Here is a 23,369-nt window from a genome sequence, read left to right as displayed (position 1 = left end):
CATGACCCCACGTGACCCCACATGAGCTCGTCTGATCTCACCGCTGTCTCACACACTCTCTTCTGCTCTCTAGGATGAAGAGGAAGAGGAACACAGGGACGTGTTTGACGTCCAGATCTCGGTGTCGGACCCGGAGAAAGTTGGTGAGGAGCTTTCGTGATGTTTGTGTTTGAGCGTTCGTTGTAAAATCAATAGACCAGGGGCCTGTACCATGAAGGTAGCTGAACAAACTCGGGGTTACAGGATTAGTTTTGAGTTGACAAAACCAAACCGATGCAATCAGGCTTTACTGGTACCATGACGCAGCTCATCAACTTTCTCTGTCAACTCAGGCTTTGATCTTAAGCTATGATTAATCCACGAGCGTGTGCACATACCAAAGTGACGTTGGCACCGAACAACCAATCGCGTTCGATATGGATAGAGCGAGAGCGATATATTTTTTTCCGCGGAGGAGCAAGAGATAATCATTCAGAATTACGATTAATTTAAATATGTATTACAAGCTCGAAACAATACGGTCTCTGCTGCCAAAGCAAGAGAAGACTGTTGGAGAAAGATTGCTGATTGCGTTAATGTGTAAGCTAAACAAATAGGCTATGTTCTATATTAATGTAAAATTATGTATATTATGTAGGCTATGAATGTATGTGTGTGTGAAATATAGCCTATATTTTTATAATATATAAAAATGTGCATGTATATACTAATAAAGATTAATATTCATTGATTTTTAGATGCAACTCCAAACGTTCTTGGCAGCAGATAAAGACAAAATATAAAAAAATAATTCAAAGTAGTAAGTATTTACACATAACCTTTTATTATTTTTTGTAAACATTTAATCACAAACACTTCTAGTTCTAGAAAAAAGAGTGAAATTCAGAAAACCAGTGGAGGGCCACTCCTCCAGAATACACTGAGTTGGCTCTGATTATGGATGGGATTACAGGTACTGAACAATCTGACCCTGTGCTGGCTCCTCTAAGCAAGTAACACTGGGTACGTGTGCGATACATTACTATTTTAAGTTTTAGATATGGCTGACTGTATGTTCTGCAGTCGAGGGAAATGCAGTGTCCCTGTTGAAGCCAGCACACACACACACAGTCTCGCACACAGAGGTCAGTATGCAGCAGACAGAACACCAGAAACATAACCTGCTTTATAACAGTTATGCTTTCTATTGGCCTACTTTTATTTATTAGGGTGGAGGAAATGATGAAGACACTCTGTCTGTGTTCTTAGACAGTTGCTGAGGTGAATGCACTGGGCTTTTTATTAAGGCAAACATTTGAATGTGTGGCATAAAACAGGGACTGGCCCTAACACATCTCTTTTATTGTAGGATTTTTCACAACCTGTCCCAGAAACTGAAGCCTCTACCTCAACAGGCTTCAGAGGAAATGTGAACAAGTTAAGGATTTAAAACCATTGACGTAAATTACAGGTGTTTGTCAAGGAACTTTTTGTGAGTTGATTAGCCTCCAGAAAACTGATGATCGTGGTGGAAACTTGTAAACTTGTTTGTGGTGGAATTATGTTTCAGGCGGAAACAGACTCAGTCAGGGCCCTTTACAAACGGAGCCTATAGAGCTAGACTGCACACTAAAGGAGCCTGACTGTGAGCTGAGGAGGCTCCACGTTTAAAAAATAAATAAATTGGAGATCAAACAGCTGGATTAAACTGATCTCAGTATGTGAACTTATTTAACCAAGTAACACTTTAGCATGAATATTTATTAATGCAACTTCATCTTGTCTCTTTCTCCCCCCCCCCCATCCCACAAAACCAATAACAAGTTTGAGACCTATCTGCAGTTTCAATGTGCTTTTATTAAGTGTAATATTGCATGGTGATTGCATCTACATCTGCACTGGGTGGTCAAGTGGCCCTGTCTGAGGGTCATGATAGGGGGTTATTGTGTAGGTTGCAAATTAACAGTGTTTTGTACTGTACCAAATTTAACTTGCTTTCCTCAAAGTGCTGACACAACACAGACTCACAGAAAGTAGATCATAGTTATATCTGTTAATGTTACTATTAATTTAAAGATTCATCTCACATAAAATAATAATTTCACATGTTCACATCATCTCTACCTGAACATTAAGGGTGAAAGGACTTTCTTATAACATAATCTGCCTAATGTTCTCTTAGAGAAGTGGAGATTGCAACATGTGTGCAGGCTTTTGCTCCAATGACTCTAGGGATTATTCGGTTAATAAGATTAACCGAATAATAATAAAACATATTTAAAATAATTCTTAACATGTACTGTAGTACATTTGTGAAATTAGCTTTTTGAAAAAAAAAAAAATTGTTCATGTGATGTCACCCTATCACTATATATTACCTGCAATTTTATAAAAGGCCTCTTTTATGGACATGGTCGATATATGTCCGGGGAACATTATAAATGAAACTACTCCTGCAGAGCGAGGACCACCTTGCAAATAGTTCGACAAACCCCTAGATTCTGTGCATCACCGATCGTGCAAGTATGTACCACTTGCAAAAAAACGCAACACAATACCATTTGCGGTACAGCAATTAATTCGACGTGTTAAATTATTTATGTGCAGCTCAAGAAGTTCGCAAAGATAAGATATTCCTTCCGCAGACAATCTGTATCTTTCATACAAACTATCAGGAAAGGCAAGGGGATTTTGTCTGGCTAAAAACTCTTTCTCTACGATGTGCTCGTCTAACAATTTGCGCTGAGATGTCCACAGGATTTGGAAGAAAATGTAAAGCCATTGCAACAGACACTGGGAATTAGTTACGTCACCTATATGTTTCTTTGCTCACAGCTGATTGGTCAAACTTCAGTCTGAGATCTCGAATCCAGAACTTAACCTGCCCCGGAGCAGGTTAGCCGTGCAGCGTAAGATACCATGGCAACGAACACCGATTAAAGCCGAGCTACTTTCATAGTACCTAAAACCCAGGGTTGGCGGAAACTAAGCTGAGACATAGCTGGCTAGCCACCTAAACCGGCTTCATGGTACAGGCCCCTGGAAAATAAATCAAACTCGTACAGAAGGACGGACAAAACCAGTGAAATATCTACTGAGTTCTGCTCATATTTTCTAAACTATAGCGAATAAACTGATGATGTGAGGAATGTTGAAGGTCTGAGTAATGTTGGCTTGACTGTATAAATATATGTTTGTTTTCCAGGCGACGGCATGAACGCGTACATGGTGTATAAAGTGTCGACGAAGGTGAGCAAGGCCTCTGGATCCTCATCTGAGATGTTCTGGACCTGCGGTGACTCTGAACCCTGTGTGTGTGTGTGTGTGTGTGTGTGTGTGTGTGTGTGTGTGTGTGTGTGTGTGTGTGTGTGTGTGTAGACCAGCCTGTCCATATTCAGCAGAGACCAGGTGTCCGTCAAGCGGCGCTTCAGTGATTTCCTGGGTTTGCACAGTAAATTAGCCTCCAAGTACCTGCACATCGGCTACATCGTGCCTCCCGCTCCGGAGAAGAGCATTGTGGGTAAGTTCTGCACGTGACGTTCACTGATGAGCGCAGAAGTGTCGTGATGTTCACACTCGTGTGTGTGTTCAGGGATGACGAAGGTCAAAGTGGGAAAAGAGGACACGTCATCGGGGGAGTTTGTGGAGAAGAGAAGATCGGCGCTGGAAAGGTAAAGAGTTCATACATAAACATTTTAGAAAAATATTTTAATAAATTAGATACATAAAAAAATATTATAGAAAAATTTATACAAATAAATCTGCATTAGAAGGGTATTTAAAAGATTTAATACATAAATGTTAAAATAAATATTTGTATATATTTATAATTAATAATTAATTAAAAATAATTAAAATACATAAATCATTAAATAAATGTAAATGTATTACAATTAATTATATTAAATCTGCTTTGTATCAAATATATAATATTAAGAAATAATAAAAATAATATTAAAATGAATATTTTAATAGAGTATTCTTGATTGATATTATAAATGTATTTTTTATAAATGTATATATTGAAATATGTTATAAATGTAAATATTTAATTTAATTGATATATATAAATTACTACTATAAAATATTATAATATTATTCATTTACAAATTATTATAAATATAAACATTTATGAATTTATGAATAAAAATAAATCAGCTTTAGAGAGGCATTTCAAAGAATTTATAAATGCATATTTGAATAATTATGTATATTAATTTTTTTTATATCAATCAAGAATATTCTATTAAAATTTTATTATTTCTTAATATATTTATTATATCTTTGATACAAGTACATTATTACTACTAATAAAATAATGAATTCATGCATTTTATTAATAATAATAATTAAAAATATGAATGAATTAAAATTAAATAAGTTCAAAATGTAATAATTTTTGTTAAGAATTAATAAATTAATATTTGAATTACATATTTTTAATGAATAATAATAAACTAAACTGAACAGTGTAATGATGTTAATGAATAATGACGGTTTAAATGTGAGTCACATGATCCGTTAACTCTGAGTTTCCTCGGCGTGTGAATCTCCGCGTCTCGTTTTCCTGCGTTTCAAAGATCACTCGTGTTCGGTGTTTTGTGGCTAAAAGGTTGAGCAACAAGTATTAGCGGAATAATCATGTTTGAGCGCGGGCGGTTTGCTGCTGTCAGCCTCGGCTCCGGCGATACACTCCTGGTTTTGCACAAACTGATGAATCGAATAGAAATTACAGTTCAGTGAAGCGCTGACATTTCTGTGGCCTTTTTATCAGGCCGTCGACTGACGTGAAGGTCAGCGGTGTGTGTGTGTGTGTGTGTGTTAGAGAACTGGTGCTGATGGACGTGTGTGTGTGCAGGTATCTGATGAGGACCGTCAAGCACCCGGCGCTGCTCAAAGACTCCGACGTCCTGCAGTTTCTGGAGAGCTCAGAGGTACGGCACAGCATGAGCTTCTGCTCCGTCTTATGCAGAAATATATATACATATATAGTGTCTCAACTGTTGCTGCTTTGGAGGAAATAACCATAAATACTGGAAAATATAAAATCCTGCACACTACTTGAGTTTTTTAAATCACAGAAATATTTTAATACGCAGTTTCGGTCGAGTTTGTAGAGAAAAGAAGATCTGAGTTTAAAAGATATGTAAAAAAAAAGATTTTAATTAATAATAATTAATTAAAATTAAAAAAATATAAAATTAATTAAAATAATTACGTTTGGTTTGCTGTTATAATATATATATATATATATATATATTTGTAATTAATAATAACTAAATACAAAATTAATCAAGTATAATCATATATTTATCAAAATAAATCTGCTCTGGAAAGGTATTTCAAATAATTAATTAAATTATTATTATTATTATTATTATTAACATAAGTATTCATTTATTATTAGGATAAATATTATAATATATTTTGATGAATATTTTTTGAAGTAATAATTAAGAATAAAATGAGTAATTAAAAATAATAAAGAATTTAAAGGTATTTCAAATAATTAATAAAAACTTTTATAAATATTTGTGCAAAATATGTTTAATTAATAATATTAAACATACGCCTCCTGGCGGGACGGGTGGAACAGCGCCTCCTGGCGGGACGGGTGAAACAGCGCCTCCTGGCGGGACGGGTGAAACAGCGCCTCCTGGCGGGACGGGTGGAACAGCGCCTCCTGGCGGGACGGGTGAAACAGCGCCTCCTGGCGGGACGGGTGAAACAGCGCCTCCTGGCGGGACGGGTGGAACAGCGCCTCCTGGCGGGACGGGTGAAACAGCGCCTCCTGGCGGGACGGGTGGAACAGCGCCTCCTGGCGGGACGGGTGGAACAGCGCCTCCTGGCGGGACGGGTGGAACAGCGCCTCCTGGCGGGACGGGTGGAACAGCGCCTCCTGGCGGGACGGGTGGAACAGCGCCTCCTGGCGGGACGGGTGGAACAGCGCCTCCTGGCGGGACGGGTGAAACAGCGCCTCCTGGCGGGACGGGTGAAACAGCGCCTCCTGGCGGGACGGGTGGAACAGCGCCTCCTGGCGGGACGGGTGAAACAGCGCCTCCTGGCGGGACGGGTGAAACAGCGCCTCCTGGCGGGACGGGTGGAACAGCGCCTCCTGGCGGGACGGGTGGAACAGCGCCTCCTGTCTGTCTTCATCAAAATAGCCTATCAGAAAGATTACCCAGAATGCGCACAGGCTTATCGGCTATGTTTATTGGGCGATAGAACAAAAATGGTTAAAATGAACATTTAAATTAAAATAAGTTACAAAATATGTTTGTAACAATATGTATAAGTTACTTGTCAGGTATTGTTCATAAAAACAAGCATTAGATGAATAGTTGCCGTTTAAACTGTTATCCCCCTCCCCCCCCCCCGCTCAGGTGTCACGTCTGATCTTTACTTAAATCACTCTATATTTGTACCGAATAACACATGATACTGAGAGAACACGTGTGTGTGAGCTGTTGATCACACACACCAATAAATCTGTCTGTAACCTTATCTTAGAAAATTATGTTTATCTGAAAAGTGTTTTAACCGTCCCGGCTCTCCCCTAATATTGAACTAAAGTAAATAAATAAATAATAAATCTGCTTTGGAAAGGTATTTCAAAGAATTGATTGAGTAATAAATGTATTAATACAATAAATAAATGTTACAATATATTTAAATAAAAAACAACAATTCAAATAAATAAATTATATATATATAAATATCAATAAATCTGCTTGTTAAAGGTCAAATATCAAAATATTGTTAATTCATAATATTGAACTAGAATAAATCAGTTAAATTAATTCAAATAAATCTGCTTTTGAAATCTCAGCATTTCTAATAATTCCCATATTTGGAGGCGTGGCTGTTATGAATGAGAGCTGATAACAGTAACTGATGTTCTGAATGCCGATCGAGGGAATCGCTGCTCAGTAAATGTGTGTGTGACTCGAGTGTGTGCAGGATTAATGTGTGTGTAGTGTACACAGTATTAAAGTGTGTGTAATGAAGGGCCGATTGAAAGCTATTTTTGCGCGCGGCCCTCTGAGAGTTTTCCGCCGTGAAACGTATTAAATTGGACCAGCATTGAAATGTATAGGACTGGAGAAAATCCCGGAGCGCTGGGAAAGCTTCCCGTGGGATCGGATCTGTTAACCGGTTTGTTTGGCCTTATTTGTCATGTTCTGCAGCTGCCGCGCGCGGTTAGCACACAGGCGCTCAGCGGCGCCGGGATATTGAGGATGGTAAACAAGGCGGCCGACGCTGTCAACAAAATGACAATCAAGATGAATGAATCGGATGCGGTAAGAGTCTGATTTCTGGACTTGAATAATGAGACGAATTAATGAGCTGCTCTCTGGCTTGAGGTGTGTGTGTGTGTGTGTGTGTGTGTGTGTGAGTGTGTGTGTGTGTGTGTGTGTGAGTGTGTGAGTGTGTGAGTGTGTGAGTGTGTGAGTGTGTGAGTGTGTGAGTGTGTGAGTGTGTGAGTGTGTGTGTGTGTGTGAGAGAGGTCATTTGATGTGTCTGTGCTCTTTATACACTGACTGCACAGTTTCTTATGTTTACAGTGTTGCTCACCCATCCGGCGCTCATGGAAATATGGAAACAATAACCCAGCATATACAGCTCAGTTTAGAGGAGGACCGTAAAACAAATACAATTAACTGGAAGCACATCAATAAGAACATTTATTAAAATAAACTTGTTTTATATCAAACATATATGCATAAATAAATTGGATTCAAATAAATAATAAAATGTATTAAGATAAAATTACTTTAAATTCAATTTAAATAAGTAAAATTGTAATCTAATAAGAACATTTTATATAATAAAATATCATAAATTCAATTAATAAGAAAATGTTTTAAAACAAAATACATTTAAATAAATAAATTGTAATCTAATAAGAAAATGTATTAAAATAAAATAAAATACACCTGATTTAAATAAATAAATTGTGATCAAATAAGAAAATTTATTAAAATAAAATAAAATACACCTGATTTAAATAATTAAATTGCAATCTAATATGAAAATGTATTAAAATAAAATAACATACATTTGATTTAAATAAATATATGAAGAAATAAATTGGATTCGATGTGTATTGTGTAAAGCGCTTTACAAATAAATGGGAATTGAATTGAATTCAAATAAATAAAATGGATAAAATAATTAAAAAAAAATTTAAATAAATAAATTGTAATCAAATAAGAAAATCTATTAAAAAATATAAATTTAGCCCAATTTAAATAAATAAATTGTAGTCTAAGAAAGTGTATTAAAATAAAATAACATACTTTACATTTAATTTAAATAAATTGTAATCAAATAAGAAAAAGTATTAAAATAAAATAAAATACACCTGATTTAAATAATTAAATTGTGATAAAATAAGAAAAAGTATTAAAATAAAATAAAATACACCTGATTTAAATAATTAAATTGTGATAAAATAAGAAAATGTATTAAAATAAAATGAATATAAATAAATGAATTTAAATAAAAAAATAGGATTCAAATAATCAAGAAAATTTATTAAAATAAAATTGATTAATAAAATATAAATAAAATTGTAATAAAATATACATTTAATTTAAACAAATAAATGAATTGTAATCAAATAAGAATATTATTTAAAATAAAATTAAAATGTAAATAAATTATAAATCTTACAGTAAAGTACAATAGTGAGTAGAAACAAATGATTACTGTAACGATTCCTCCTGAAGTGTGTGTGTGTCTGACGTGTGTGTGTGTGTTCACGATTCCTCCTGAAGTGTGTGTGTGTGTGTCTGACGTGTGTGTGTTCACGATTCCTCCTGAAGTGTGTGTGTGTGTGTGTGTGTGTGTGTGTGTGTCTGACGTGTGTGTTCACGATTCCTCCTGAAGTGTGTGTGTGTGTGTGTGTCTGACGTGTGTGTGTTCATGATTCCTCCTGAAGTGTGTGTGTGTGTGTGTGTCTGACGTGTGTGTGTTCATGATTCCTCCTGAAGTGTGTGTGTGTGTGTGTGTCTGTCGTGTGTGTGTGTTCACGATTCCTCCTGAAGTGTGTGTGTGTCTGACGTGTGTGTGTTCATGATTCCTCCTGAAGTGTGTGTGTGTGTTCACGATTCCTCCTGAATTGTGTGTGTGTGTGTCTGACGTGTGTGTGTGTTTCTGTGTTTCTGAAGTGGTTTGAGGAGAAGCAGCAGCAGTTCGAGAACCTGGACGTCCAGCTCCGCAAGCTTCACGCGAGTGTGGAGTCGCTGGTGTGTCACCGGAAGGGTGAGCGCCGCACAACCACGGCAGAAACCGCTTTAGGGATTACAGTAAAACACAGTCCGGCACACAGTCCGGCACACAGTCCGACACACAGTCCGACACACAGTCCGACACACAGTCCGGCACACAGTCCGGCACACAGTCCGACACACAGTCCGACACACAGTCCGACACACAGTCCGACACACAGTCCGGCACACAGTCCGACACACAGTCCGGCACACAGTCCGACACACAGTCCGACACACAGTCCGACACACAGTCCGACACACAGTCCGGCACACAGTCCGACACACAGTCCGACACACAGTCCGGCACACAGTCCGACACACAGTCCGACACACAGTCCGACACACAGTCCGACACACAGTCCGACACACAGTCCGACACACAGTCCGCACAGTCCGACACACAGTCCGACACACAGTCCGACACACAGTCCGACACACAGTCCGACACACAGTCCGACACAAAGTCCGACACACAGTCCGACACACAGTCCGACACACAGTCCGGCACACAGTCCGGCACACAGTCCGACACACAGTCCGACACACAGTCCGACACACAGTCCGACACACAGTCCGCACAGTCCGACACACAGTCCGACACACAGTCCGACACACAGTCCGGCACACAGTCCGGCACACAGTCCGGCACACAGTCCGGCACACAGTCCGGCACACAGTCCGACACACAGTCCGACACACAGTCCGACACACAGTCCGGCACACAGTCCGACACACAGTCCGCACAGTCCACACAGTCCGGCACACAGTCCGGCACACAGTCCGGCACACAGTCCGGCACACAGTCCGACACACAGTCCGACACACAGTCCGACACACAGTCCGCACAGTCCGACACACAGTCCGACACACAGTCCGACACACAGTCCGACACACAGTCCGACACACAGTCCGACACAAAGTCCGACACACAGTCCGACACACAGTCCGACACACAGTCCGGCACACAGTCCGGCACACAGTCCGACACACAGTCCGACACACAGTCCGACACACAGTCCGACACACAGTCCGCACAGTCCGACACACAGTCCGACACACAGTCCGACACACAGTCCGGCACACAGTCCGGCACACAGTCCGGCACACAGTCCGGCACACAGTCCGGCACACAGTCCGACACACAGTCCGACACACAGTCCGACACACAGTCCGGCACACAGTCCGACACACAGTCCGCACAGTCCACACAGTCCGGCACACAGTCCGGCACACAGTCCGGCACACAGTCCGGCACACAGTCCGGCACACAGTCCGACACACAGTCCGACACACAGTCCGGCACACAGTCCGGCACACAGTCCGGCACACAGTCCGGCACACAGTCCGACACACAGTCCGGCACACAGTCCGGCACACAGTCCGGCACACAGTCCGGCACACAGTCCGGCACACAGTCCGGCACACAGTCCGGCACACAGTCCGGCACACAGTCCGACACACAGTCCGACACACAGTCCGACACACAGTCCGACACACAGTCCGACACACAGTCCGCACAGTCCGACACACAGTCCGGCACACAGTCCGACACACAGTCCGACACACAGTCCGACACACAGTCCGACACACAGTCCGACACACAGTCCGACACACAGTCCGACACACAGTCCGACGCACAGTCCGACACACAGTCCGGCACACAGTCCGACACACAGTCCGACACACAGTCCGACACACAGTCCGACACACAGTCCGCACAGTCCGACACACAGTCCGACACACAGTCCGACACACAGTCCGACACACAGTCCGACACACAGTCCGACACACAGTCCGACACACAGTCCGACACACAGTCCGGCACACAGTCCGGCACACAGTCCGACACACAGTCCGACACACAGTCCGACACACAGTCCGACACACAGTCCGCACAGTCCGACACACAGTCCGGCACACAGTCCGGCACACAGTCCGACACACAGTCCGACACACAGTCCGGCACACAGTCCGGCACACAGTCCGACACACAGTCCGACACACAGTCCGACACACAGTCCGACACACAGTCCGGCACACAGTCCGGCACACAGTCCGACACACAGTCCGACACACAGTCCGACACACAGTCCGACACACAGTCCGCACAGTCCGACACACAGTCCGGCACACAGTCCGGCACACAGTCCGACACACAGTCCGACACACAGTCCGGCACACAGTCCGGCACACAGTCCGACACACAGTCCGGCACACAGTCCGACACACAGTCCGACACACAGTCCGACACACAGTCCGCACAGTCCGACACACAGTCCGACACACAGTCCGGCACACAGTCCGGCACACAGTCCGGCACACAGTCCGGCACACAGTCCGACACACAGTCCGACACACAGTCCGACACACAGTCCGGCACACAGTCCGACACACAGTCCGACACACAGTCCGACACACAGTCCGACACACAGTCCGACACACAGTCCGACACACAGTCCGCACAGTCCGACACACAGTCCGACACACAGTCCGGCACACAGTCCGGCACACAGTCCGGCACACAGTCCGGCACACAGTCCGACACACAGTCCGACACACAGTCCGGCACACAGTCCGGCACACAGTCCGACACACAGTCCGACACACAGTCCGACACACAGTCCGGCACACAGTCCGACACACAGTCCGCACAGTCCACACAGTCCGGCACACAGTCCGGCACACAGTCCGGCACACAGTCCGGCACACAGTCCGACACACAGTCCGCACAGTCCGACACACAGTCCGGCACACAGTCCGGCACACAGTCCGGCACACAGTCCGGCACACAGTCCGGCACACAGTCCGACACACAGTCCGGCACACAGTCCGGCACACAGTCCGGCACACAGTCCGGCACACAGTCCGGCACACAGTCCGGCACACAGTCCGGCACACAGTCCGGCACACAGTCCGACACACAGTCCAACACACAGTCCGACACACAGTCCGACACACAGTCCGACACACAGTCCGACACACAGTCCGACACACAGTCCGGCACACAGTCCGACACACAGTCCGACACACAGTCCGACACACAGTCCGACACACAGTCCGACACACAGTCCGACACACAGTCCGGCACACAGTCCGGCACACAGTCCGGCACACAGTCCGGCACACAGTCCGGCACACAGTCCGGCACACAGTCCGGCACACAGTCCGGCACACAGTCCGGCACACAGTCCGGCACACAGTCCGGCACACAGTCCGGCACACAGTCCGGCACACAGTCCGGCACACAGTCCGGCACACAGTCCGGCACACAGTCCGGCACACAGTCCGTCACACAGTCCGACACACAGTCCGACACACAGTCCGACACACAGTCCGGCACACAGTCCGGCACACAGTCCGGCACACAGTCCGGCACACAGTCCGGCACACAGTCCGGCACACAGTCCGTCACACAGTCCGGCACACAGTCCGACACACAGTCCGACACACAGTCCGTCACACAGTCCGTCACACAGTCCGGCACACAGTCCGGCACACAGTCCGTCACACAGTCCGGCACACAGTCCGGCACACAGTCCGGCACACAGTCCGGCACACAGTCCGGCACACAGTCCGGCACACAGTCCGGCACACAGTCCGACACACAGTCCGGCACACAGTCCGACACACAGTCCGGCACACAGTCCGGCACACAGTCCGTCACACAGTCCGACACACAGTCCGGCACACAGTCCGTCACACAGTCCGACACACAGTCCGGCACACAGTCCGGCACACAGTCCGGCACACAGTCTATGTGTATATTCACATAGAGAACTGATGATCTACATTACAATAATATTCCACTGTTTTACTGTATTTCTGATCAAATAAAAGCAGCTTAGATGAGCAGAAGAGACTCTCTCAGAAACATTAAAAATCATAATTATTCCAGACGTTAGATCAGAAGTGTATACGCTGCACATGCTTGATTTGATTTGATTTATTAGACACTCATTTCTCAAAGGATAACGCAATAAAGTTCAATCTTGTTTTCCGTTGCGGTCCCTGATGTAAAGCACAGACTGGCCGGTTACTCTGGCATTGCACACTATTATAAATACAAAGCTTCAATAATAAGTGTTCACATTTACAAATTTCACAATTAAACATCCACACACTACACTAATACAAGTCCATCACGAAACCAACCTTCTAATAACCGACTTCTAGCATTCGCACTAGAAACACTAGATCTCCCGAGAGCTCGACAGCTGAGCGTGGGTCTGCTCTCTCCCTGTGGTGCGCAGAGCTGTCGCTGAACACCGTGTCGTTCGCCAAGAGCTCGGCGATGCTGGGGAACTCGGAGGACCACACGGCTCTGTCGCGAGCGCTGTCCCAGCTGGCCGAGGTGGAGGAGAAGATCGACACGCTGCACCAGGACCAGGCCTGCCACGACTTCTTCCTGTTCTCCGAGCTGCTGGGGGACTACGTGCGGCTCATCTCCGCCGTCAAGGTCACTGCTAGCAGATGTAGAAGCGCTCACTCAGGGTGTGTCTCACGGCTGGTCATGTGACGCGTCATGTGTCTGCAGGGCGTGTTCGACCAGCGGATGAAGACATGGGGCAAGTGGCAGGAGGCGGAGATGATGCTCCAGCGCAAGAGAGAAGCCGAAGCCAAACTACAGTACGCCAACAAACCCGACAAACTGCAGCTGGCCAAAGACGAGATCAAGGAGGTACACACACACACGCACGCACACACACACACCGAACACGCACGCACGCGCACACACACACGCCGAACACACACACACACCACACACACACACACCGCACACACACACACTCACTGCACACACACACACCTACAGTACGCCAACAAACCCGACAAACTGCAGCTGGCCAAAGACGAGATCAAGGAGGTACACACACACACACACACACACACACACGCATGCACACACACACACCGCACACACACACACTCACCGCACGCGCGCACACACACACTCACACACACACACCGCACACACACACTCACCGCACGCGCACACACACACACACACACCTACAGTACGCCAACAAACCCGACAAACTGCAGCTGGCCAAAGACGAGATCAAGGAGGTACACACACACGCACACACACACACACACACACACACACACACTCACACACCGCACACAGACACACTCACTCACACACGCACGCACGCACACACACACACACCACACACACACACACACCGCACGCGCACACACACACACACCGCACGCGCGCACACACACACACACACACACAGAAATATGACATAGACGCGCACGCACGCACGCACGCACGCACGCACACACGCATGCACGCACGCACACACGCATACACCGAACGCGCGCACACACACCGAACGCGCACACACACACACGCACACACACTCTCTCACACACACACACACACACACACCCGCACACCACACACACACACCACACACTCACACACCGCACACAGACACACTCACACGCACACACACACACTCACACACCGCACACACACACACACCGCATACAGACACACTCACACACACGCACGCACACACACCGCACGCGCACACACACACAGAAATATGACATACACACACACACGCGCACACACACACGCATGCACGCACGCACACACATGCACACACGCATACACCGAACGCGCACACGCATGCACGCACACACACGCACAGAAATATGACACACACACGCGCACACACACTCACACTCACACACACACAAAAACAAACTCACACACATTTAATATTCAACAATATCATAGATCTGCCTTAAAGGTGGATGATGATGAAATTTTTTATTTTTTATTATTATTTTCATGTTATCACTGTGAAGCTGCTTTGATACAATCTGTATTGTAAAATAAATAAAGGTGACTTGACACACACACACACACAACACACTCACACACACATTTTCAAGGGTCTTTTATTGTCATTCATACACATTTTTACATGAAGGAATGAAACTTAAGTAATAAACCCCCGGTCAAAACATTAATCAATAAACACATCAGAAATGTGTGTGTGTGTGTGTGTGTGTGTGTGTGTGTGTGTGTGTGTGTGTGTGTGTGTGTGTGTGTGTGTGTGTGTGTGTGTGTGTGTGTGTGTGCGTGTGTGTGAGTGTCTAAGCAGCTTCATCAATAAATAGCATAATAGCAATACAAAAAAACTAGAATGTAAGTATAAAAACAGTGCAATAATTAGTAATTAATTGCTACATAAATATTATTGCACATAAAATGTCTAAATAATACTGTTATTGCTGTATATAATTGGGACACGTTGAGTGTGTGAGCAGCGCCGGGCATGATGGGAATGATCCAGCATGTGTGTTTCCTCCGGGTCATTCATATCTACGGCTCCTCAGCCCTCGACCGCTGCAGTTCATGACAGTTATTGATTCTTTTAAGCATGAAACATTTTCAGCCTCTTTAATTTCTGCATTTCCCCCGTCACGCCCACCAGGAGATCGAGGAGGTAGGACGTGGCTCAGTTTATCTGCTGTCTTCATCTTCATCATCTTCATCACACACACTTCTCACCACATGCTCACAAACACACCACATCTCTCACTCTAACAGCCGAGTTGTGTTTTGAAAGCTCATTGGCTGATGTGTTGTGTTGTTTATTAGTAGTTATTAATGCAGGACTCATTATAGATCATCATCTCATCCCATAAACGATCATCACGATCACTAGATCCTCTGCCCTGACGTCACTGTGTTTATTCTGCTTGAGACGGACCGTTTTTCAGCTCTCGTTCCTAAAGCGTGTGTGTGTGTGTGTGTGTGTGTGTGTTCAGTGGGAAGGGAAAGTGCAGCAGGGTGAGAGAGATTTCGAGCAGATCTCTAAAGTCATCCGGCGAGAGGTCGGCAGATTCGAGGTGAGTTCGGCTGTCAGTGTGTGTGTGTGTGTGTGTGTGTGTGTGTGTGTGCGTGCTCTCCAGCGCTGGCTTCTCTGACGAGTGTGTCTTTTTCTCCTCACAGAAAGACAGAGTGAAGGATTTCAAAGTCGTCATCGTTAAATACCTGGAGTCACTAGTTCACACACAACAGCAGGTACACGTTTAACCCTCGAGCTGTGCTGGAAACACTCCGAATACTGGATTCAGGCTTTTTATCTATTCTCATCTCATCATCTCATTAGCTAATTAAATAAATGAGCGAAGGCAGTGTGTGTTAGTCCAGTTAAACATTACCTGCATTCTTACACTGTCCTCGCCAGACGCGGCGACGCGCGATAAACCGCATGTTTTCCAGGTTAATCAGAGTTTTGGCTCAACTAGCCGCGACGGTGATAATCGACGATACGATTTTATAAACGGTTGTATTTCTGTGATGTTGTGGCTGGAACAACATACAAAGTGTGACAATGCTAATATCAGCTACTGATTATGTGCTTTATAATGTTAAATCTACTGTGACTTTGAATATCATTTTGCGTGACCTTTATAGCCTCCTCTGATTGGCTGATTTTTTGAATGATTTGGTTGCGAGGGCAGTGCGCTTGCAGAGAGGCTCCGCCCACACACTCCTCTGATTGGCTGATTTTTTTATTGATTTGGTTGCGAGTGTAGTGCGCTTGCAGAGAGGCTCCGCCCACACACTCCTCTGATTGGCTGATTTTTGATTGATTTGGTTGCGAGTGCAGTGCGCTTGCAGAGAGGCTCCGCCCACACACTCCTCTGATTGGCTGATTTTTGATTGATTTAGTTGTGAGTGCAGTGCGCTTACAGAGAGACTCCGCCCACACACTCCTCTGATTGGCTGATTTTTGATTGATTTAGTTGCGAGTGCAGTGCGCTTGCAGAGAGACTCCGCCCACACTCTAATCTGATTGGCTGTGACTTTTGATTTATTTTTGTCACATCTAGGGTTGCCACCTTCAGTGTGGCAAAATAAGGGACCCCCCCCCCCCCATAGAACTTTTCGACTTTTTCCAATTTCAAACATCTGTTTTTTAATATCATCTGTAGTTTGCCACTTTGCCATGGTTTATGTGTTTTTTGCGTTGTTTCTGATTTTGAGGATGAATTTTGTCAATCATAATGTAACATTATTGAAAAACAGATTTTTGTCAGTACAAAACATGCTCAACTTTGACAAAGTAATTTTTATTGTTATAATTCTGATTTCATAATATGTATGAATCCAACTAAAAACTAGTGAAAATATGTATTTTATTCAAATAGCAAATGGTGTAGCTCTGCATCTACTAAAGTGATCATTTCTTTACTTTTAAAACGGCTTTTTCCAAAAGATGGGCAAAAATCTTACACTAAACCATGTCAAATTATCTATATCCATGAACGTTAGAAATGTACGTGGGTGTTTTATAAAGTGAATTTTTTTTTAAACTGTTATATAGCCTAAATTAAAAAAATATATAATAAATCCTCTTAAAACTATAAATCCTAAAAACATAAATACTATTATGTTGTTTCAAAATTACATTTTGTTGAAACAACACAAGAGTGACTTTTCCCCCCCACACTAACATAAAAACGGATATTATTCAAATTTATTTCAAATTTTTTTTGTAGATCTAGAAAGTGTTGTCAACCGTGCAAAGTCTCACGCCATTTGGACAAATATAATGTTTTATTTATTTCAGCAAACGTCATTTGGGGTCAGAGACCCGACCAGCGCACGAGGGGTTAAACACGTGCAGGTTTACAGCGCATGTTCACGAGACTCAGTCGCTATAGAAACAAAGACACTAAAATGCAATCACGCAATGAGCTTCTCTACTACGAAATGGATTAATTTATATTTGCTATTAGTATTATCCATACTGCAAAATCCTTATGTGTTTATTCAACTGTATGTGGGCCTGATGTAAAATACGGGACAAATCGCGTCCCTCATTGATTTGATACGGGACGCATCATCTTGCTTGTAGATACGGGAGGATTCCGTGTTTTAAGGGACGGGTGGCGACCCTCGTCATCTCAGAAAACAGAAAACTGCTTGTCGCATCACGTCTGGTTCAGACACAGTGTTAGAATAAAAGTTCTGTGGTTCTAATATATTTTGAACTCTTGGGTTTGTATATAAGGAGAAATCTTAAATGATTGCATGTTTAACGGGTTATTGCAATTCTTTCTAGTGATAACGTATGTTTATGAGCTGCTTAATTCAGAAAATGTAATCAGAATAAAATGTATTAAAACAAAATTAATGAATTTAAAGCTATATCATGATGGAGCCCCTGAAAGGTTCTCTCCGGTTAACATGATCGACCAATCAGAGTAAAGCCCGTGTTCTCCTGATCAGATGCCATGGGAAAGTTCACGTGTTTCTTGTGTGTTGTTTTCCAGCTAATAAAGTATTGGGAGGCGTTCTTACCCGAAGCCAAAGCGATCGCGTGATCGGACGACTCGGCTCATCCTCTTCTCTGTCCTCCATTAATGATCCTGCAAGAACGGCTGCACAGACTTAATCCGGCTCTAATGATAGCACTACAATAATAAAGCATCTCAATCTCTTCCTCCTTTGTTTGGTGTCACGCTGTCGTTCTCCACTGATGTGCTGAGGGGTGAGTGTGTGTTGGGCCATGATCTCCGTGTTCGGGTGTGTGTTCAGATTCTCCTGATCAGTGTGTGAGAGTTTCACTAATAAAGGCTCCGGCAGCACGTGCGCTCGGACTCTGCTACTCGCGTCCACCTATACTATATACATATGTATATTTTTTTATTTTGCTTTGTAGCCTGAAATTTTGGAACGTTTCAGTTGATTCATTGTAACAGATTTTTTAATCACAAGTATTTTTTACTCTACATTCCTGTGCAACAATATCTGAACCTAATAAAGGAATGACTCTGCATCAGAACCTCATGTGTTTGGCTATTGTGAATATTCGGTTTTCTAGTTCTGCTCTAAAATGTATTTTTTATATGAAAGCTCGTTTCTTTCACGGAACAAAAAATAAATGAGGCAATTATGAATTTTTATCTCAAAATTTACGTTTACATTGCACAATTGTCACTTTTTTTTCACTATTGCACGTTTATATCTGAAAATTGAAGATTTTTCTTGCAATTGTGAGTTTATATCCCACAATTCAGGCGTTTTCTCGCAATTGTGAGTTTATATCCCACAATTCAGGCGTTTTCTCGCAATTGCGAGTTTATATCCCACAATTCAGGCGTTTTCTCGCAATTGCGAGTTTATATCCCACAATTCAGGCGTTTTCTCGCAATTGCGAGTTTATATCTCAACTCTGACTTTTTCTCGCAAATGCGAGTTTATATCCCACGACTGAGAATCTTTCTCACAATTGCGAGTTTATATCCCACGACTGAGAATCTTTCTCACAATTGCGAGTTTATATCCCACAATTCAGCCGTTTTCTCGCAATTGTGAGTTTATATCCCACGACTGAGAATCTTTCTCACAATTGCGAGTTTATATCCCACAATTCAGGCGTTTTCTTGCAATTGCGAGTTTATATCCCACAATTCAGGCGTTTTCTCGCAATTGCGAGTTTATATCCCACAATTCAGGCGTTTTCTCGCAATTGCGAGTTTCTATCTCAACTCTGACTTTTTCTCGCAAATGCGAGTTTATATCCCACGACTGAGAATCTTTCTCACAATTGCGAGTTTATATCCCACAATTCAGGCGTTTTCTCGCAATTGCGAGTTTCTATCCCACAATTCAGCCGTTTTCTCGCAATTGCGAGTTTATATCCCACGACTGAGAATCTTTCTCACAATTGCGAGTTTATATCCCACAATTCAGCCGTTTTCTCGCAATTGCGAGTTTATATCCCACGACTGAGAATCTTTCTCACAATTGCGAGTTTCTATCCCACAATTCAGCCGTTTTCTCGCAATTGTGAGTTTCTATCCCACAATTCAGCCGTTTTCTCGCAATTGCGAGTTTCTATCCCACAATTCAGCCGTTTTCTCGCAATTGCGAGTTTATATCCCACAACTGAGAATCTTTCTCACAATTGCGAGTTTATATCCCACAACTGAGAATCTTTCTCACAATTGCGAGTTTATATCCCACAACTGAGAATCTTTCTCACAATTGCGAGTTTATATCCCACAACTCGGGTGTTTATCTTGCATTTGTGAGAAATAAACATGTTTTTCTTTTCTATTCCGTGGCGGAAACAAGCTTCCATCTCACTCCTGATAGGCTCCAACTAAACATGTGTTTCTTGGTCTCTTCAGAAAGAGAAGAGCTCGTTTCCTAAGAAATGTTCGCTTAGCTTTGACTTTTTCACAGGGAGCAGAAGCAGCAGTCGATCTTGTGTCTTCAGGATGTCACATCGCTGCTTAAACTCACTTAAACAGAGAAGTAAAAGAAAGCGTGTTCTTGACAGGCCCGCCGAGCTTCTCAGCGCTCTGCATATACGTCAAAAACCCCAGCGCCGTCGTATCGGCAAGCTGTCACGGCGCCGTCACATTATGAGCTGCATCTGTGAGGAAGATGATTATGAAGGCTGTCTGTGCGTCTGTAGGGCAGACCCATTACTCTTCTCAATGTGCTTTACCTGCAGGTGTTTCTGATGTGCAGGTGAGTGTGTGTTTCTGATAGTGCAGGTGAGTGTGTGTTTCTGATAGTGCAGGTGAGTGTGTGTTTCTGATAGTGCAGGTGAGTGTGTGTCTGTGGGCCTTTCCCAACACAATATGCCAGCTAAATACATTTTGCATAAAGAAAATTAATCCTGTTCATAGAATCATTAAGGGTTGTTGCACATCACATGGTGTTCTTAAGCATATTTGCCCACCAATATCACATTTGTGTAGTACTGACAGGAGACACGACGGTAGATATATATGCCATGATGTATATGTTCTGTCCATGATGGTCAAGATGCCATAAAATATGACTATTGTTTACTATTTTTTGTCATTTTACGTTCATATTTTACAGTCAATTATTACTGTAGTAAAATGTTTTCAGTACAACACTAGTTTATTAATGTAGCAGACACTTTTATCCAGAGCAACTGTGGATAAAAAGGAATGTAACCAGGATTCGTGCACATGGTAATTAACTGCAGCAATTACTTTTAGCAGAACAGAACTCTATATGATTTGTTTATTTTTGCTGTGTGTGAATCATTCAGTTACTCTGAGGTGATCAAATATATTAAAGGATTTCAATTGATAATTATAATGCAGTCATTTTTATGGTTACATTTTATTTTATCCTTTCAAATCATGATAAACAAACTTTACCTTTAACAGCATCATTTGCATAACCGGAAATGCATCATATAAGGAGGAGAAGGGAGAGGAATTTCATTGGCTCTATGTAAAAAAAAGGTTTTGTAAATCATAAATAATTATGATATAAGTCGAAATGAGGATATAGACATACTAAATTTAAATTATAAATTTAAAAGTCACAATTATGACAGAAGTCAAAATTATGAAATTTTATAAAAAAATGAAATAAAATTAAAATTATGACTTGTTAATTTTTTTTAAACGTCCCTTCAAACCTGAATAAACACCTTAACATCTTTATTTGCATATAATATGTCATAATTGGGTTTTTATTTCATAATTTTGATTAACCAAAGCATGTTTTTTTTCTTATGTTGCAAATGGGCTTCCATATGCAAATTTGAGAAACGGCGGGAAGGTTTTCAACGGTTCTGTTGGTGACTCTGACTGACTTCTGTGGAAAACAAAAGAAGATATTTTGAGAAATGTCTTGCTGTTTTTATTCTTACAGTGAACTGACAGGGTTTTAACGAGGCGAGGGTGAGTAAATGATGACAGAATTGTAATTTTCATTGAACTGTTGCTTTAAAAAAATAGACTCGAATATATTAGCGCGTCTGGAATATTTAACTGAATTATTGAAGTGCAGATTCTGGGGTCAAACTGCTTAAGATGTGTTATTATTTCCTTTATTTAACCAGGAGAATCACTTTGAGATATTACTCTGTCTTCTTCCATCGAGACCTGGTGTTGTAGAAATCAGTTTATTTAACATTTAATACTATAAACGAAGGCCAATTCTCGCTGATTCGGACTGAGAACGAGACTGTCAGTCGTTTGTTGGTATTTTTTAGACTCTAGTGTTTATAACACTGACAAAAATATATTCTAAGAATTTTGCTAATCCCAATAAGTTATGGAAACGTTGTTTATGAATGTTCTCAGAACGTTAAATTACATTTTTTATGTCATGGTCATGTGAACGTTAAAGGGAACACTCCATTTTCTGGTTTATCAAAACAATATGGGAACGTCACTTTTGAATGTTTTCTGAACGTTCTGAAACAAGTACATTTATAAACTTTAGACGAACGTCAAACTAAAACGTTTAATAAAAAACGCTCTATGAACGATGTAGGCCTATACATGCTAACGTTTTGAGAACACTATTAAAGACCAGATAACGTTGAACGAACGTTACTGGACGAACGTTTGTTCATAACTTTAAGAAAAACGTTCCCTGTTCGCTGGTCAGATGTTACACTTATTGATTATTGTTGATAAAACTTCGTGTTTTGTCAATAATAACATACTGATGACCATTTTGTGAGGGAAGTACATTTCCATAAATAACAGGCAAATAATTAACTCACATAAACTGTGGTATTAAAGACTACATTTCAATGTGTAAAATATCAAACTACACACGCTAACACGCCCCCTGCAGGTCAGATGATGTACTGAATATTAAAATCGCATTTAAATTCAGATCAAATGGCCCTTAAATCATCTGCATTGGAGGAGAATCTCGACATTCAGGCACACTTGTAGCAAACACACACACACACACACACACACACACACACACACACACATATAAACACAACTGATAAAACGGTGTCCTGCTTTTATTTATCGTATCTCCAAATAGCAGTGTTATGTTGTGTTATGGCCAGAATACAGTGACCTTACTTGATCAAACGCACGCAGGCCTTCAGATAAGAGGAGCAATATAAGAGCCGATGAAGAGAGCGGCCGTGATTATTTGTGTGCTGTCAGGAGAAGGGCCTCGGGACCCTGCGATTCAAATCTGGGAGCCGGAAGAACAAATATCAGGCCGTGCTCGCGACACCGACGAAATTACACCAGTTTGTCATGAACGCCAGAACAATATCATACGCTTGCTAATGCGAGTCCCGGTTCTCTGGGTGAAAC

At 42.7% G+C, this 23,369-nt stretch overlaps 1 protein-coding gene across 4 annotated transcripts in view; it reads left to right on the top strand.

Moving 5' to 3' along the window:
* Positions 1-19,070, top strand: part of snx2 (sorting nexin 2) — a 25,967-nt gene extending 6,897 nt beyond the window's left edge. For all 4 annotated transcript variants that reach the window (XM_079636608.1, XM_079636611.1, XM_079636610.1 and 1 more), the window contains 12 exons: positions 74-143; positions 3,185-3,228; positions 3,358-3,499; positions 3,572-3,650; positions 4,838-4,913; positions 7,167-7,280; positions 9,153-9,246; positions 13,505-13,710; positions 13,789-13,932; positions 16,050-16,130; positions 16,234-16,305; positions 18,567-19,070. In XM_079636608.1, coding sequence (XP_079492734.1) covers positions 74-143; positions 3,185-3,228; positions 3,358-3,499; positions 3,572-3,650; positions 4,838-4,913; positions 7,167-7,280; positions 9,153-9,246; positions 13,505-13,710; positions 13,789-13,932; positions 16,050-16,130; positions 16,234-16,305; positions 18,567-18,617 — 1,173 coding nt within the window. In that variant the 3' untranslated portion in view covers positions 18,618-19,070. The remainder of the gene's footprint in view (positions 1-73; positions 144-3,184; positions 3,229-3,357; positions 3,500-3,571; positions 3,651-4,837; positions 4,914-7,166; positions 7,281-9,152; positions 9,247-13,504; positions 13,711-13,788; positions 13,933-16,049; positions 16,131-16,233; positions 16,306-18,566) is intronic.
* The last annotated feature ends 4,299 nt before the right edge of the window (positions 19,071-23,369 follow it).

Source organism: Phoxinus phoxinus (assembly GCF_949152265.1).
Source record: "Phoxinus phoxinus genome assembly, chromosome: 15".
Lineage (NCBI taxonomy): Eukaryota > Metazoa > Chordata > Actinopteri > Cypriniformes > Leuciscidae > Phoxinus > Phoxinus phoxinus.
This window is presented reverse-complemented; position numbering and strand designations above follow the sequence as displayed.